This window comes from Protobothrops mucrosquamatus, unplaced genomic scaffold, assembly GCF_001527695.2.
Source record: "Protobothrops mucrosquamatus isolate PMUCROS unplaced genomic scaffold, P.Mucros_1.0 scaffold3, whole genome shotgun sequence".
Lineage (NCBI taxonomy): Eukaryota > Metazoa > Chordata > Lepidosauria > Squamata > Viperidae > Protobothrops > Protobothrops mucrosquamatus.
This window is the reverse complement of record NW_015386390.1, coordinates 3,630,276-3,648,490: the sequence shown is the minus strand read 5'-3', so window position 1 is coordinate 3,648,490 and position 18,215 is coordinate 3,630,276. Positions and strand designations below refer to the sequence as shown.

Genomic DNA, 18,215 nt, shown 5'->3' with positions numbered 1-18,215 from the left:
TCTCACCATTTTTAAGTTGCCAACGGTCCCTGAGGGCACCCTTATAATAATCCTTTTTGTCCACAGGTTGGCTAAGGCAGATTGTTCAATTGCCAAATACGCTAAAGAATTAAAACTGACTGGATGTTTATCGAAGTTGAGAGTTTCCAGCCATTTCCAACCCTTATGAGAACTGGAATTATTCATCATAATTGGAAAACACCTGGCTGAAAATGGTTATTTAAGATCTCAGGCAGTCATTCCGACAGCTACCTAGGAATCTTATTTATAGATGAAAGAATAGAAGCTGAATGGCCAAAATACCTTAGGAAGTTCATGGCTGAGCAGCAACCAGGATGTAAAAGAAAAATCAATGCCAGAGACACTTTCTCATTTAAAAAGAATGATAGGCCTATTTTATTATTTTTTAAAATTATTTCTAAAATGCACAACAGCATTTGCTTCACTCAATCATGCATTAAAACTCTTTTCCTGTTAACAGCAAAAGACTCAAAACATCTAGCTTCATCTCACTGAAAAAGGGACAAATCAATTCAATTTGACATAAACCATCAATACTGGGCAAGAAGCCATGTCTATAATTATGAACATCAAATATGTCAAAATCTCAAGAGTTGTGAGGTGTTGCCTGGGAACCACAGAAAGAGCCAGGACTGGCTTTATTCTTATCTCTTGGATCTTTGAAGAGAGTAATAAGCAACTGCTTTAGTAACTCAAGAGCAGGTCGCAGAAACTTCTGAAGAAGTTGGCCCATCCTCTTATTTTCTACAAATAATGATGCTTTCTAGAAATCTTCAAACATAAATATCCAAATCATGATGAAAAGTCATTTTCATGAATGAGAACCATTTTAAAGTTTTAAGGAAAGGATTTGTGGTACATAGCCTGAATTTACTCATGTACATTATATCTTGAATCTTGGCATATCTACTCAAGAGACATTCCTGACAATCTAATGCTGCTTTGCACATTGGAAATTCTGGACTTAGGAAGCAAAGCAACAAAGCTTGACCCAAGTCAAATTGAAATTGTATGAAGTTCCCTTAGGGAAAGACAGCTTTAAGGTGCACTTGGCTATTTATTTATGTGGTCAATTTATTATACATAGCCAGCCTTTTGATTTCTAACTCAGGATGGCGTACGGCTAAAAGAGAAATAACACTATTTAAAGAAAACCTTACTGAAACATACTGTATATTAAGGCGTAAAACAGTTATGTCAGAGGCAATTCAGCAATCAAAAAATAAATAAATAAAATACAATCCAATCAGATTCACAAAACAATTGACCCAATGCCTGGGGGAAAATCAGGTCTTTGGGGTTTTATGAAAGGCAATCTGAATCTCACGGAGAAATGGTAATCCCCAGGGGATGCAGCAAAAGGGAAGGGACACCATCTGCTGCTTAAAATGACATTGCTTAAATGAGAGGGTCAGGGTAGGCAACCTTGGCTCTTTTATGACTCGTGGACTTCAACTCCCAGAATTCCTGAGCCAGCTATGCTGGCTCAAGAATTCTGGGAGTTGAAGTCAACGAGTCATAAAAGAGCCAAGGTTGCCTACCCCTGGTCTGGAACATGGCATCCCTGTTGGATCTTATCAGAGGGGGAATTTCAGAGGAAATATCAGGTAACAGAACCCTTCCCCCCCCCCGCCAAGCCACCAAGCTGGAAAGTTGGGGACCATTGTGCTATACAATATTATTTCTCCACCTCTCTTCTTTACAGCCTAGAAAAATATAGAAATATTTCTAAATCTTTTCTTTCTTTCTAAAGAAGGTACAATGCCAACTTTTAATAGGAAAATTAGCATAAATTTAACAAAAATGAGGAATAAAACTTTCAACCAGAAATTAATTTTGCATATTTGCTCAGTTCACAGAACAAAATATATGTTGTTTGTATGTACACTGAGAGCTTATGCACCAGAGACAAATTCCTTGTGCGTCCAATTACACTTTGCCAATAAAGAATTCTACTCTACTCTACTCTACTCTACTCTACTCTACTCTACTCTACTCTACTCTACTCTACTCTACTCTACTCTACTCTACTCTATTCCTTCACAGTTGTGTTTATATGTATAAGGAACAGACTCCTCAATGTTTCACCTCTACATTCAGATAGAAGATGATGAGGGTCTGGGGATTTCGGTTTTGGGCAGGGGGGACAGAAAGAATATGAGAGTTTGACCTCTGAGACTACTTTTTACATTACAAAGTTTAAAGTAGGAGGTGTGGTTGCCTCAGGCTTTGCTTCTTGAAACAGTTCCAAAACATGTCATCATTAAGTCAGATTTCCAAAGGCTTTAGATGGGAATGGCTTTTTTTTTTCAATGCACCTTTTTTAAATGCTGGAACTAAATGCTACTGGTTCATCCCTTGACCTTCTCCATGTTCTCTAATATACTCAGGTCTTTAACCAGTGATAGGTTAAATGAACCTGACTCCTAAAGGATAATCCTAACATCTTCCTTAAACATTACCTATTTCATTAAAACAAAAAAACAAGCCCTCTTTTTCACATGCAGGTCCTGCACTCCCTCCAAAGTGACCATGTGTAGTAGGAATCAATGAAGGTGAAGCCAAAACAAGGTCTTGGACAATCAGAAAGAATGCTATCAACATGGCCAGAGGAATCCTGATCAATGAAGTTACTGAGATGATGGATGTACCTGGCATATTTCTTCTCCATTTAACAAGGAATTTAAATTTTGCAGATAAGTTAAATTTGAACCCTAATCCTAACCCTAACCATTTCCACTCATTGGATTACTTATTCAAATTTTCTATCCTTTGTATTATTTTCCATCCCATATGGTCTTACTCCAATACACCTATCTTGAAGCTAAAATCTAGGCCTTACCTTTTCGGAGTAACTCTTGAAGGCTTTCAGCACTTTGATTCAGCACAGCCCATATTTCTTCTTCCTGTAGTGGTCCACCCCGAACTTCCAGGGCTTCAGCTAATGACACATGCATTTTATCTGAGAAAGCAAAACAAGACAACCCTTGTTCAAGAAGGCATTGGTACTTTCTTTCCATTCAATATCTATTTTTATTCTAAGGCAGCAGTCATTTTGATAGACACAACTCTAACTCCAATTTGCCTTACTTCCACATTAAATTTACAACAAATGATGATGTATATATTTGGTCTTTCTCCCATCAAACATAAGTTCAGAAACTATAAGAATAATGTTATGATTATCACAAATCTGTAGCCCTGACTCATGATTCTTTCTTGGAATCAACCATCTGATCTCTGGGACTTATGTGACATTTGTGAGGCTTCTACTTTTGAAATTCTGATCTCTGGACAGGCTAACAATCCTGACATGATTCTTGAAAATTTGGACTAGATTGTGACTATTTTTCTGCATCTTCTGTTAAAAGTAAAGCCATTCAGGCAAGCTTCTTTTTTCAGAGACTCTGTGTTGGTTTGCATTCCTTGTCTGCTGTTACCTCCTCAACCTTGAGTAAACTGCTAATTTCCTTTTTTTAAATAACTTTTTATTGATTTTCTAATGTTACAATTATATCTTTGAAAAACAACATGGCGGCTGAGTTACAATAATTCAATTACATACAGATATTATTAGTACACATCTCAAACTATTACAGCCAATATTTCCTCTCTTTTTCCCTTAATGTGTACTGTCTCTTATTTGAGTTGGTGTACTTCTTATTCTATCAATCAGATAAAAAATAACTTTCTTACATTTATCAATAATTTTTAGTTTATAATACAGAGTTAACAAAATTGTAAGGTACAAAATCTGTTAGTTATTGGATTATAAGAATAAAAGAATATAAAAGGTTTATAGAATTTAAGTCATTGGTTTCAAAAAAGATAAAGTTGTAAATCATGAAGGAGTGGGAAGAAGAAATATAGATGAAAGAGCATAAATTCGATTATTAAAGGTAAGAATGGCGTTGTAGTTTACATATTTATTTACATTCATCAGTAAGTTTTTGGCATATATATGTCTTAATCACCTTTACCTAACCTTTATAAGCAACTCAATGTTCAAATTTAACTGTCACTATTTATACTTCTAGATATTGAATAGCCAAAATTATTCTTTATCTTCAATTCATAACAATATCTTGTATTCAAAATACACATCTTATCTACTTAGATAATTTCCATATTCATTGTGTGTGTTATGTATATTTGAAACCAGAAGCACGACATGGTTCACACTCGTGTAACTGTGGGTACATTGTAACAACCAGAACTCTGAGGACCAGTTGTAACTGCCATTTGTTCACTGCCATCATAAGTTTGAAAGGTCATTGAATGAGTGGTCATAACCTGAGGACCACCTGTACATAATTTTTTATCATCAAGCTTTATGTACACTTTTGTATGTATCTTTGTAGTTGTATTTTGAAGAAACATATACATATTCAGAGAAGAAAGACTAAAATGCCTGTGGATATATAAGAAATCCCCAATCCATATAACTAGAAGACAAAAAACATGCATAAGATATCCTATCATATCAGTAGTGGGATTCAAATATGTGAACAACCAGTTCTCTGTGTGGATACCACTTCCATTCTGGGCCTGGGCAACAAAAAATTAGCTACCGGTTCTGCCGAAGTGGTGCGAACTGGCTGAATCCCACCACTGTATCATATGTAATACAAAACAAAACGTACACTGAAATGTAAATGGAAAACGTATCTTAATCTTCAACTTTATATACTCACAGTAAAATTAGCTGAATTTCTTAGATAATGACAGGAGTCAGAAGGAAATAGCAACAGGTTTCGTAAAAGGATAATTACAAGCAAGAACTTTTAAAATCACATTATACTGTAAAAGGAATAGAGAAGCCAAAACAGCCCAATGAGAATTCAGCATGTCCTGTAACTATCAAATACTGAAAGGATTAGAATATTCTAAAAAAAAATGGTACATAAGATTGAAAATGTTATTGCAGTGTCTTCTGTAAAAACTGATATAACTGCACTTGAAGGTATCTTTGTTTTTTTTACACAAGTGTGGGAGTGAGAGGCTTCTGTCTAATCTGTCTGAATCTGGGGTTGGCCCTGCCATTCTTGTATTTCTCAACATAAAAGGTTAAGCTCACGTAACAAAATACAAGTAAAAGCTTCTGTTTAAAAATTCAAGCTCACTAAAAACGCCTGAAGCAGTTTCATACTTGGTTGTAATCCCATCAATATGAACTGCCAGGAATTGTGTGTCACAGATGTAGACCTGCAGAAAGAACTATGTAGTGGTACAGATGTCTGGGAGATAAAACATCAAGTTGACAGTGCCACTGGTTTCCTAAGAACATTTCATTTCAATCCATAAATTTACTTTGACAATGTTTTATTTGCTCTGATAGTGAATTCAAGAAAAACAATGCATACAGGTAGTAGAATACAATCTCGACTATTACAGATGCTGTTGGAGAAAAACAAGGAAAACACTGGAAAATTGAAGGGCAAAAGTGACTTGAAAATGGAGGTGGAGGAGGAAGAGGAGGAGGAGAAAGAAGAAGAGGAGGAGGAGGAGGAGGAGGAGGAGGAAGAGGAGGAGGAGGATAGTATGATCCTATTCTTATGCTCCTAAATCAGGGGTAGGCAACCTTGGCTTTTTTATGACTTGTGGACTTCAACTCTTAGAATTCCTGAGCCAGCTATGTTGGGAGTTGAAGTCCACAAATCTTAAAGTTGTCAAGGTTGGAGACCCCCTGCCCCCTACAAGCATTCTATTTCCATTCTCATTGAATCCTTAGCCCCTGAAAAATGATCCAAACAGTATTTCATTTCAGAATTATTTATTTATTTAGCGTACGGTGCAACATACATGGATTTATAACGTATATTTTTTATTAACTAAATTAACTAAGCTATGCTGGCTCAGGAATTCTGGGAGTTGAAGTCCACAAGTCATAAAAGAGCCAAGGTTGCCTATCCCTGTCTTAAGTCAATCAGACAGCTGCACAATGAAAAGAGTGTTATCTTTATAATGTGCCTCAGAATGTTGCAGTCATGCTATTTCACTCTGGGTGCTGTAATCTCACAACATGGTTTCAGGACAGCCCATGGAATTATAAGGGAAATGAAAAGCAAGTGAGTGAGGGGAAGTCAAACTAAAGAGAAGATCTAGGGAAAGGCTGAATGCCCTACTGTAAGAAAGGTAATGAAATGATTTGTAGAAAAATATTTGGTGCCAAATTGTATGCCATTTTAATTTATGTGTACATTTCAATGCACTTTTTAAAAGGAAGTGGTGGAAAAGAAATGAGCACGATTAGGAGCGGGGCATGTGGGTTAGATAGTTTACTTCTTTCCTTATCCACTATAATCCTTTCAGAAATGTGTACGCTACCCAAACTGTTATTAGCCAGAGGAAGAAAGATTTTGCTGGTGTCAGCAGGAATTCCTTCCCAAAGCTAATTATTGTTGGATAAGTAGTTTACTGTAGGACTGTGGCACATGAGGAAATGATTAAAGCAGGATGATCATCATGGGAACCTCCAAATCTTGTGGAATTCCAGAACCCATAATGCCAATAACAGGATTTGTTGCTGAAAAAGTATGTTATGATCATATGGGTTTACCCTGGGTAAAAAGAGTCCATGCTTACTTATTTTAAAAGAGGACATTCAATGTTTTTACACATTTCATAGCAAATGTAGTTTAGTTTAGTGCCCAAAGAACATGAAATGTAAGGCTTTAGAAAAAAAAGTATAAAGAAGGGGGACCATAAGGAACAAAAAAGTAGGCAGACATTGACGTAGAACACAAAAAAGATGCAATTAAAGAAGAGAAAGATGGGAAAGAGATCATCTTAAACGTTTGGTTTTGGTGCTTTGTGTTCAGACTGTGGACTTGTCTTTTGACTTCAAACCTGGTGGGTGACTCTACGGACTTGCTCTGTGCTCCTGGACTTGAGAATTGAACTTATGGGGTTTTGCACTGGTTCCTGTATGGGGTGAATCTGAGGGAATACTATTTGGGGCTGGCGAAGCATCAATAAAGACTTTAAACCCACATGGTGTGTGTGTGTGTGTGTGTGTGTGTGTGTGTGAGTGAACAGGACAGCCCCACATTTTCAAGTTAAAAAACATAATCATTTCAAAAAAGGAAATCAGTTTGCCATTTAAGTCACAATCTTCAGTTCTGCTTTTTGTCCCCATCAATTTCATTTGTTCCAGGCAGTCACTATGCAAGAAAAATATACTGCATAAAACTAGAACAGAGAAGAACATTACCTCACTATCCCTCTGTTATACTTCAAATATTATTATTTGCCCATCAGTGGCTTATTTGACTGTGTGTGTTTTCACCGGAGGAGAGATTGGGATGGGTGGGTATTGTTTTTTATTTTTATTTTCTATACGGCTTTATTGCTTGTAAGCACCCTAGGATCGCTGTGAGCAAGCAGGCGGCTATATAAATTTTCTAAATAAATAAATAATTTGCACCTTGACTTTTTTAACTATGGTGGAAGTTGCTTAAATCGATAGAGTCCACTGGGTCTTACTTTTAGAAACTTCCACAGTCAACCACATTTATGCTGTCCACCGAGTTCTGCTCTTGAAAGCAACCAAAAAAGAAAGAAAAATCTCACTGTGCAATTATTCTTTCAATTTTGAAAGATGTTCTCCAATCTAAAATCTAAAACTGGTTAAATTACCATCTTGTTATCTTTCCCTTAGTTATACCCAAAACCACTGGATTGCTGGTTTCGTAATGAGCGGAAGGGTTGAAAATTGAACTCATACAAGGTCCCTAATCTAAACATGTCCTACCATGATAGTAACTAAAGCGTTAGTTACTGAAAGCGTTCTCACATACTGTATTGTGGTTTGGTATGCTGGCCTGACAGCCGTGGACAGGAAGGTATTACAGAGGGTGGTGAGCATGGCACAAAACATTATGGGCTGTTCCCTGGCACCACTGGATGACATCGCCAGAGCCCATGCCTTGATAGAGTGAGGAAAATTCTCAGGGATAACTCACACCCTGGTTGGTACCTCTTTACTCTCCTACCATTGGGTAGGAGATACAGAAACATAGTCAGCCGTACCGACAGGCTTTTATCCATGGGCTGTCAGGCTCTTGAATGGGACATAATAATTTCATGCATGACAGACCCGTGAGGCCGGCGTGCTGTGCAATTACCGGTAGCTCACAGGGTGTAATAAGTTGGAGGTTTGTAGTCACTGTGAGTTGTGGGGGGGGCACGGAGGGAGGCTCAGCTAATCTCACTGTATACATGTTATACTTTGATAATAAAGGTTCATTCATTCAACTAAGGAAATCCCTTCACTGTTTGTCAAACATCATGCTCAAACTAACATCCCTGATCTGTTGCCTCCTAACCATGGCAGATTAGAATTAGACTTCCTTCTCACAATTCTACCTTTCTCTCACATTGAGTTTGTTCTTGTAGCCAAAGTCTAGATTGAGTCTATAGTCCACTGGAATAAAAAAGCTACGAAAGGGATCTGCAGTCCTCATGCGTCTGGTTGAGTATGTTGACTTATTCTTATATAGTAGATTAGCTAGTTTCCCTATTATTGAGTATTATGTAAAGCTTAACAGACTTTGAATTTGAATCCTCTCTCTGAAAACCTTAAATCAGTGTTTCTCAACCTTGACAATTTTAAGGCATGTGGACTTCAACTCCCAGAATTCCACAGCCAGCATTGCTGGCTGTGGAATTCTGGGAATTGAAGTCCACATGCCTTAAAATTGTCAAGGTTGAGAAACACTGACTTAAATGTTAGAGGCGACTCCAGTTAATGGCTCAACTTTTTGCCTGTCAAAATTCATCAAGTTTTCTGCTTGGTGTATCATTCAATCTTTCACACCAACCTGATTTCACAATGGATATTTTTTTTTCTCCTCCACAAACCACACCTTCTTTTCTTCTTCCCTTCCCAGATTCAACCAGCTGAACTTGTTTCTCTGATGTATCGTGTGAAACCATACCAATCTCCCATTGCACAAATGGTAATCAAACTTTTTTGAGAGGAAAAAGAGATAGGGAGAGGGAATTTGGAACACACCCTTCTTCTGAGGATGAATTCAGAAATTTTCTTTGCTCAGGCCTGATAAAGATGAGAAGGAAGCTTAATCCCTGTAATGCAAACTTTATTACCATCATAGACCAGCATAAGAGATCTATTAAAACAATTAATAATTTTAAAACCTAGTACACAAAATTTTAAAAAAATGTTAAAAAACTATAACATCTATAAAATGGGATAAAAATATTAAATATAAAAAACATAAAAGTTAATATATGACTAACTAAAGCTATCATAATATAAAATATTCTTGACTAACAAGTTAAATACTCATTAAATGAATAGTTTGTATTATAGCCCTCTTATGCAGGGCTAGGAGTGTAATAAAGATTTGTGTTGTAATCCCTATTAACCAGAATGGTCCTTAAATAATTACAATTCTTGATTCATGTTCTTCATATTAAGAAATGGATTCCATTCTTAGATTTGAACATAAAAATAGGCCATCAAACTACTTTTCTCCATATAACTTGTTCTGTTAGAAGATGCACTGTCTGCTCCTTACAACCTTCATTTTTAAACAATATATAATAAAATTAATAATAAATCCAATTAATCAATAAAAGTGGTGAGCAGAATTTCTCAGATTCATAATCACTAGTAGCCCTTTTTAAATAAATGATGAGCTGAAGAGTTATTAACATTTCTTTACTACCGTTAATAACTGCTTATTTTTTTTCTAGTCAACAAATAATTATGACAAGGATATCTTGTTTGTTTTGTAATATTTAATCACACAGTCCTTATCTTGATTCTGCTCATAACTGAGATTTGAACCAAACAAGCTTGATTCACCCACGTAACAAAGCTTTGTTTAATATGCCACAAAAACTTAAAATATTCTAAACCAGCTTTCTCCAATCTGTTCACCCTCTAGATGTGTAGATTTCTGGACAAGACAACAAAAATAATGATTTCATTTAATTTCTAACCTATTGTATGTCATTGACAATTCAAAGACACAATATTGTTTAACAAGAAACAAATTTTGTGTAAAATACTGAAATTTCCATTAGAAGGCCCAGTGTCCTTTGCTACTGTCATTAAATATTTCAAGGAATTACTCAAACTAATGCCATTGTAGGAAGAAAGCCTTACGGTAGCCAAAAATCAGAAGGAGTCTGTTAGCAACATTTTAGACTAACTAATATGATTGAAAAGCAAATTTTTAATGAGCTATTTCTTACTTCATTAGATATGTTGTGTAAATTGCTTCTAGGCGAGATGGGCAGCAAACAAGTTTAATAAATAAATAAATATTTATGTATCTGGTTAGGTCAATGGAAAACCAGACTAGGGACTGACAACATGTTGCCAATATATCTAAAAAATATGGTGTCCATCGAGCTCTCTGTTCCATCTATATTTTAAATAAATTACAGATAGTTGTCAAGTTACACCTGTAATGGAGCCTACCCATCATGGTCATAAACTCATGACGGTTGTGAAGCAGGTTTGTCACATGAACCTTTTTTTGTGGTGGTCATTAAATTAATCCATGATTCTTAAGCACTCCAATGGTTTCCTATGGCCTCATTTTTGCCCAAAGCCAGAAGTAAATGTCAGTTTTCAGCAAAACCATTTTAAAACATGGTCACGTGACTGCAGGATGCTGCAAACAGCTATAAATGCAGCTTCGTTCCGAGTGTCCAAAGTGCAGTCAGGTGACCATGAGGGACCATCAGAACTTTGAATTTAGGTTGTAAGTATCCCCCAGTAGGTCTGTTGGAATTCTGAATGGTTGCTAAACCCAGAATAACTGTTATTTTCTTATACATTTCTAAGCACCCCAAACACAATATTCTTCAAAAGATAGTTGGCTGTAAACCAGAAGGTTTTTTTTTTTAAAAAAAAAAAACCCTACTTGCTCAGGAAAAAAGTATGTTAGAAAGCATCTGGATACAACAGGAGATGGTGGGGAACTTTCTAGTGAATAGGTGCTTTGTTGATATCTATTCCCACCTTCTCTATGGTAGCCATTTTGGATACTTGGCATGATTTATATTTAATTCGAAATGTGCCTCCCAGTCAAAAACCGATTGCTGTCCCTGATAGACATTTTCCTGAATGGTCTGTGTGTATCCCACAGATGACCTATGATGAATCAGCTTCCTAGAAAAAATGCTGTATGCCTCCAAGGAAGATTAAGTGCCTGGCCTTGACTCATTTCTACCTGCCAACAGAAAATTACGGATTCTTATAAATGGTTCTTAACGGAACAATTAAGAATGGACTTTCCTACCCATTTAACCTGTCGAAACACTTTTACAGAAACCACAGACATTAGATCACATGGATGTTTCTTCCCCCATTCAAAAGCTTTATCTTTTTTTTCTGGTTAATTAAGAATTGAGATTTTTCTGAAGGACAGGTAGAACTGTATGAATTGTTTCAAGGTCCTTTGGGAAAAGGTTGCCGTTATCAATAAAAGGGATACCTAGAAATCTGATTGAGGTTTTGGGGCAAAGAAAAGCTTTGTATCAAGAATCCACATCCCTTTTAAAACAACTTGGGTTATAATGCCAGACGGAATAAGATTGTGGAATCAATTCTCCCTTTATGCAAGGGAACCAGGCTACCAACCAGTCCTTTCAACACGGCACGTATAAAATTATCTTAGACAGAACAGCTCATTTTTGCAAGTTGCAACTAGCTTGAGAGATTAATCTTGCAGACATATCTGAAATTTTCATCGTCATTAGTGACAATTTCGTAAGAAGAGTCTAAAGGCATCGTGGTATCTGCAAATAGCTTGGGGGTTCACCAAAAAAATGTCTCATGTAGAACTCTAATCACTCTCCTCTCTGATGCCTATCATACTGGCACCAAGAGAAAAACATTCCAGAGTTGTTATACTACTAGTGTTTTATACTTAGCATACAGACATGAAAGGCTTGTAGTAGCATTTACTGACTTGGGAAGAAGGCATCAAGGAGATAGTAACACACACCATAGTTTCACCCACAATATAAACAGAAGAAGCTACCTTTGCGTTAAAACTGCATACATACAGGTAGTCCTTGATTTACAGACATTCATTTAGTAACTGTTTGAAGTTACAATGGCACTGAAAAAAGTGACGGATGACCATTTTCACACTTTCAACCATTGCAGCATTCCCATGTTCATGTGATCAAAATCCTGGCTAACTGGCTCATATTTATGAGGGTTGCAGTGTCCCAGGGTCATGTGATCACCTTTTGCAACCTTCTGATAAGCAAAGTCAATGGGGAAACCATATTCACTTAACAACCATGTTACTAACTTACCGTTAGTACCTACAGCTGCAGTGATTCACTGAACAACTGTGGCAAGAAAAGTCATAAAGTTGGTCAAAACTCACTTAACAACTGTTTTGCCTAGCAACAGAAATTTTGGGCTCAATTGTGGTCATAAGCCGAGGACTACCTATAATTGCTTTCTAAATGTTGTTTTGCAAACCATGGGGAAAACAGCCCTGTGCCAAATCCAAAGAAGAGTCTCAACAAATGACAGCATCTGGTATAGATGCTAAGAAGGGTTGAACTCTTTACTTCTTGGGTGGAAGACCCCCAGGGGTGGATTACACTGTGGAAAATCATCTCATAATATGGCAATGCCAAACCAGTTCTATGCTTCTGCCAAGAAAATGTGATGGATGTGTGGTTGAAACACCAGGAGTTGAGGTTAACTTAAAAGCACTTATCTTCTAGTGCACTTTGGGGCTCCTCAACCTGATTCAAAAAATTCAGTCATAATTTCACAAAGTTAAAAACATAAGCATATAAGAACACGAGTCAGAAAAAGTACTTCAGATATAAGGATAAGACAGAATAACAGCCCGTTTCCAGATTTTCAAATTTTTCTGGTATTTGATGCTGGTCTTCTCATTGTTTTGTTCAGCTGAGTCCAATTTACTGATTCTTCCCCAATCTCACTTGTGATTTCCGTTGTGTGTATATATAACATATGCACTGATATTAAAAAAAGAGAGAGCTCTTATATAATAATAATAATAATAATAATAATAATAATAATAATAATAATAATAATAATAATAATAATAATAATAATAACGATGATGATGATGATGATGATGATGATGATGATGATGATGATGATGATGATAAAGTTGGAAGGGACCTTGGAGGTCATCTAGTCCAACCCCCTGCTCAGGCAGGAAACCCTATACCATTTTGGACAAATGGCTGTCCAGTTTCTTCTTTAAAACTTCCAGTGTTGGTGCATTTACCACCTCTGGAGGCAGATTGTTCCACTGGTTAATTGTTCTAACTGTCAGGAAGTTTCTCCTTAGTTCTAGGTTGCTTCTCTCTTTGGTTAGCCTTCCACCCGTTGCTCCTTGTCCTGCCTTCAGGCGCTTTGGAAAATAGCTTGACTCCCTCTTCTTTGTGGCAGCCCCTGAGATATTGGAACACTGCTATCATGTCCCCTCTCGTCCTTCTCTTCATTAAACTAGACATACCCAATTCCAGCAACTGTTCCTTATATGTTTTAGCCTCCAGTCCCCTAATCATCTTTGTTGCTCTTCTCTGTACTCTTTCTACAGTCTCAACATCTTTTTTACATCATGGTGACCAAAACTGGATGCAGTATTCCAAGTGTGGCCTTACCAAGGCATTGTAAAGTGTAAGAACTGTTTTTAAATATAGTAGAACAGGGGTCCCCAACCCCCCAGTCTGTGGACCAGTACCGGGCCGTGCATGCCAGCAACCGGTCCGCACAAGCAAGCAAAGCCCCATCTGTGGGATGCAGGCAGCATACGAAACCACGCCCCCTTTGGTCCGCAGAAAAACCTCTCTCCACGGAACCGGTCCCTGGTGCCCAAAAGGTTGGGGGCCTCTGTAGTAGAATATAACTTTAGGTATAGATTCATGCATAAATGAAAGCTATTGCTTTCATAAGAATAGCTATTGCTTTTCCCAAATAACTGACAAACTGGCTTAGTCTAGTGTCATCCCTTGTAGATCAGGTACTTTATATCAACTCTCATAATTACCCAGCCTTTCAAAGGAATTAAGACAGTTGCATTGGGAAGGCTAGTCTATGATTAACCTATAACTTTATCCAAGTCTCTCATTTGGCACCAAAGCAATAAGAATCCTGTGCCAAGTCTTATCCTCCAGCCCATCATAATGGCTATCATAAAGCAGGAGTGGACAAGAATTATAGTGAACCAATGAAGATGATTTTTTTGTAGTTTGGCAAGGGTTCCAGCAAGACTACTAATAATAGCAGCATGAAAACACAAAACCCCACATCAATCTACTGAAATGAACAAAGCATGAAATAACCAGAAGTAGATTTTTGTGTGAAAAAACTACTCTTAATTCCATTCAAGTCTAGTTTTAAAGAATTAGCTTTATAATTATAGGTTCTAGTTGCTTAATCTCAATGATAAAGAGGAAACAGATCTTGCAAGCCTGAGATTTGTTCATTCCTGTTACAAGGATTGCAACTAAGCCATGTTTTGTTTTAAAGAAGTTTTTGAACGTTTTTTATTTCTAGTGAGGATGCATGGCAAACTAGATGTCCATGAATGAACGGGGATAATATTGTGGCAGAGATCAGCAATCAAACAGTGAACTCTGGCCAGCAAAGATTCTCTGGAAAAAGGGGAGACATGCATCCTTGACAGCTGCTCCTTGTGAATACAGCGCAAGAACTGAGTTTTTTGTGACAAGAGTTATGAATTAAGCAGCTGGGAATTGAGGAATTCCAACTACGTTCACAGTCACAATGTAGTCTATATGGACATAGGGTTTCCCAAAGCCTAATTTTTTAACATCATCTTTGGAAATTACTAAATGGCTTTTCGACTATTAAGAATCTTTGGATCAATAAGTTTTATAGCATTTACTGGGTGAGTTTATTTTTATTTAGATTTTTCTTTTATCCCTTTATCGCTTTATAAAAAAAACTCGTAAACATGAGTAATACTCCCTCCTATTTTCCCCACAATGAGATGGGAGGGGGGAAGGACTGGCCCAAAGTCATCCAGTCAGCTTTCATGCCTAAAGTGGGACTAGAACTTACAGTCTCCTGGTTTTTAAGCCAGTACCTTAACTATTACACCAAACTTCAATTCTTAGTGAAATGAGTTTTAAATACAAGTTTAAGGACTTACCAATTCTTTTTTTAAAAAATATATTAAACAGCAAAAGGGTGATTAGAATGCTGATTTTGGAAAGTTACAATTGCACTAAGGCTCCAGATGGATTTAAGATTTTGAAATTACTTAATTCCCCTAGGAAAATGCTGATGTTTAGAATTCTTTTAAAAAACGATACGATGAAACTCTGAAGGTTGGACACTAGAGGGAACTATAAGCAATTAAAGATTACAATTAAAGAACAACACTTCAATTTGACTTAGTAATACAGAATGGAGTTTAATATTGCTTGTAATGAAGGATATTTGTGGAGTGTGGACAATGGACTTAGAAATTAATTTTAAGGATACCTATCATTAGAGATAGACTATATTTAAAATATGTTATGGAAGAAAAACAGGTTTTACTGAACAAGATTGAGACTGATTTGAAAGTGGAATTAAAAATGACAGGCTGCAAGAATGAAAAAGATGCTACAGTAGCTGTACAGTGGCTGATGTCTTAATAATTAAAAGGGACATAGAAATAGCAAACCAAAGAATGATCTGGATAACTTTCTTATATTGAGTTTACAAAGGATACTTATTAAAACTTCAAAGAATTTTGTAAGAAAGGACAATGAAAAAATGAAAAGTTTTAAGACATTATTTGAAGGGATTAAAGAGAAAGGAAAAGGAAGTAATATACAGTTAGTTTATTTAATCCAGGTTGAAACAGACATGTTGTTATGTCTGGTAGCCTTTAATAGACTTTTGCTGACCAGCACTGAATGATGAGGCTTTAAGAATTTCTTTATAGATAAGGGATGAGATATGGGAAGAACAGACCATTTGTTACATTTTAAGAGAGGATAATTAGCTAAAATTGTTTCTACTTGTTGTGACAAAGAAGTCATTTCTTTACATATTTCTTTTTCTTTTCTATATTCTTACTTGTTCTTTATTTTCTTTCTCTTTTTTTGCACTCTCCATTTTTTCTTTTCATTCTTTCATTGTTTAGTTCATATTGGTTTTTATTTTTAAATGTGATGTTTAATGAAATTAAATGTTTCTTTATTAGATGTTAAACTACCACCCAGTCCAGCCCTTCTTACAACAACAACAACAACAACTTACTTTTGTCATTTTGGGAAGCACGTATGTAGATTGTCAAATAAAGCATTATGCCCCAACTATCCAATCCCAAATGTGTTTTTCCAAAAGGCAACTGGACTTTCTTGGGTTTTTTTCCTTGAAAACGATTCGCTTCTCATCCAAGATGCTTTTTCAGTTCACTTCTTCAGAACTGAAGAAGCTTCTTGGATGAGAAGCAAAACGTTTTCAAGGAAAAAAAACAAGAAATACTAATAGTCTTTTGGAAAAGCACCTTTGGGACAACCTGTGATGCCCCCACCCGACACTTCCCCAGATACTTCTCCAGATGTCAATTCAGAGGAGGATGAACCAATCCCGATATGTCAGGACGGGAGGGTTAGTCAATGGCTCCAAGCAGCCAGCTGAGAGGGATTTGGCCGATGCACAGCTACAGCAGACAGCCCTGAGACTTCTGGTGGGGAAAATATGCAGCTGCAGCCAGTCAGGGATGAGGAGGAGGAACTGCCTTCTGCACCTGATCCGAGAATATATAGGACAGAGAAAAGGCAGGTCAACCTGATTACTCCAATTGCTTTGGATTGACACCATGCCTTGACTTTGGATTGTGCCTTGTGAACTCTGGACTTTTCTTGCCTTGTAGATTTAATTTTGCCTGGTGGATTTGTCTTGTTTGGGAAACTTTCAAGTGCCTTGTGGACTCATTGGCCATTGCTCTGTGGACTAGAATTGGTCTGCTTTTAGCTGGACTTAACTGGGGCAGTTCTGGGTTTTTGGTGAAGGGAATTGCTGGGGTATATTAATAAACCCATTAAACCATCGTTTCATATGTGTGTGCGTGAGAGAGCAGGACAGCACATAACTATGACCTGAACGATTGAGAATCTCCACAGACAACAATCATCTAGTATTTTTACTTAAGAATGTAAAATTCTTAAGTAAAATTTTTACTTAAGAATGTTAAGAATGAAGTATGAGCAGAGCTCAGGTGTATACTAATTCATGTAGAATGTGTAAGAGGCTGGTATATGAATTTTCCATTATTTTAATTTAAAAAATTATAGCTGGGAAGAGGGAAATCCTCATGGGCATCAAATCATTTTCCTGGGGCTATACTAGTGCTCATGGCTAAAGTCTAGATTATATATTACAGAGAAAAAAATCTGATATTTATAATATAGCTGGTTATGTAGTGTATGTAGCAACGTTAATCATATCTCTGAATGCAAGTGAGTCATTCACTGGCAGAAGGAAGAGTAACATACTATACACAAAAGAAATAGATCTTCTCAAAGGAAGGAGGACACAGAAAAGAAAAATTCAGAAAGAACTTGTCCAGTTCTCCAAATTGTTTCTTGAAAAGCTGAGTTTTTGGGGCTAAGCATGAATGGAATCTTTTCTCTCATGGCATCCAATCTGCGCAACATATGCCAACATTCTCCGTGCTGGAAATCTCTTGTTCTTCTTACTTTTGTTAAAAGGTAGGTTTCCCCTGTCCTGCTGTGACCAACTCAAAGGGGCGGTGCTCATCTCCAATTCTCAGCGAAGGGACCCATGTTTTGTCAGAGAGACATTTCTGTCATCATGTGGCCAGCAGGAAAATACGGAACACTATTATCTTCCCGCCAAAGTGGTACCTATTTATCTATTTGCATTTGTCTCCTTTCGAACTGCTAGGTCGATAGGAACTGATGCAAGAACGGGAGCTCATCCCATCACATGGTGCTCGGGTTTTGAATCCAGGCTGTCGGCTTTCCAACTGATACGCTGAAGCATCTTAACCGCTGAGCAACCAGGCCACGTGAAAGATTTTTTGGGATGGCATCTAGTGTACCAATAACCCCTACGACCTGTGGCCAGTTTATGCCATAACCTCAATTTCAATTGAGATTTTTTTAATTGAATTTCAATTTCAATTCAATTTTTAGAATTTCGCTAGATTTTGATAGAAAGAAAT

The 18,215-nt window shown here is 36.9% G+C and overlaps 1 protein-coding gene across 1 annotated transcript in view; it reads right to left on the bottom strand.

Annotated features, from left to right (window-relative positions):
- Positions 1–2,999, bottom strand: part of PTPN13 (protein tyrosine phosphatase non-receptor type 13) — a gene marked incomplete at its 3' end in the record, with an annotated part of 103,240 nt that extends 100,241 nt beyond the window's left edge. The window contains exon 1 of the mRNA XM_015832359.2: positions 2,864–2,999. Coding sequence (XP_015687845.1) covers positions 2,864–2,978 — 115 coding nt within the window. The remainder of the gene's footprint in view (positions 1–2,863) is intronic.
- Positions 3,000–18,215: the final 15,216 nt, after the last annotated feature.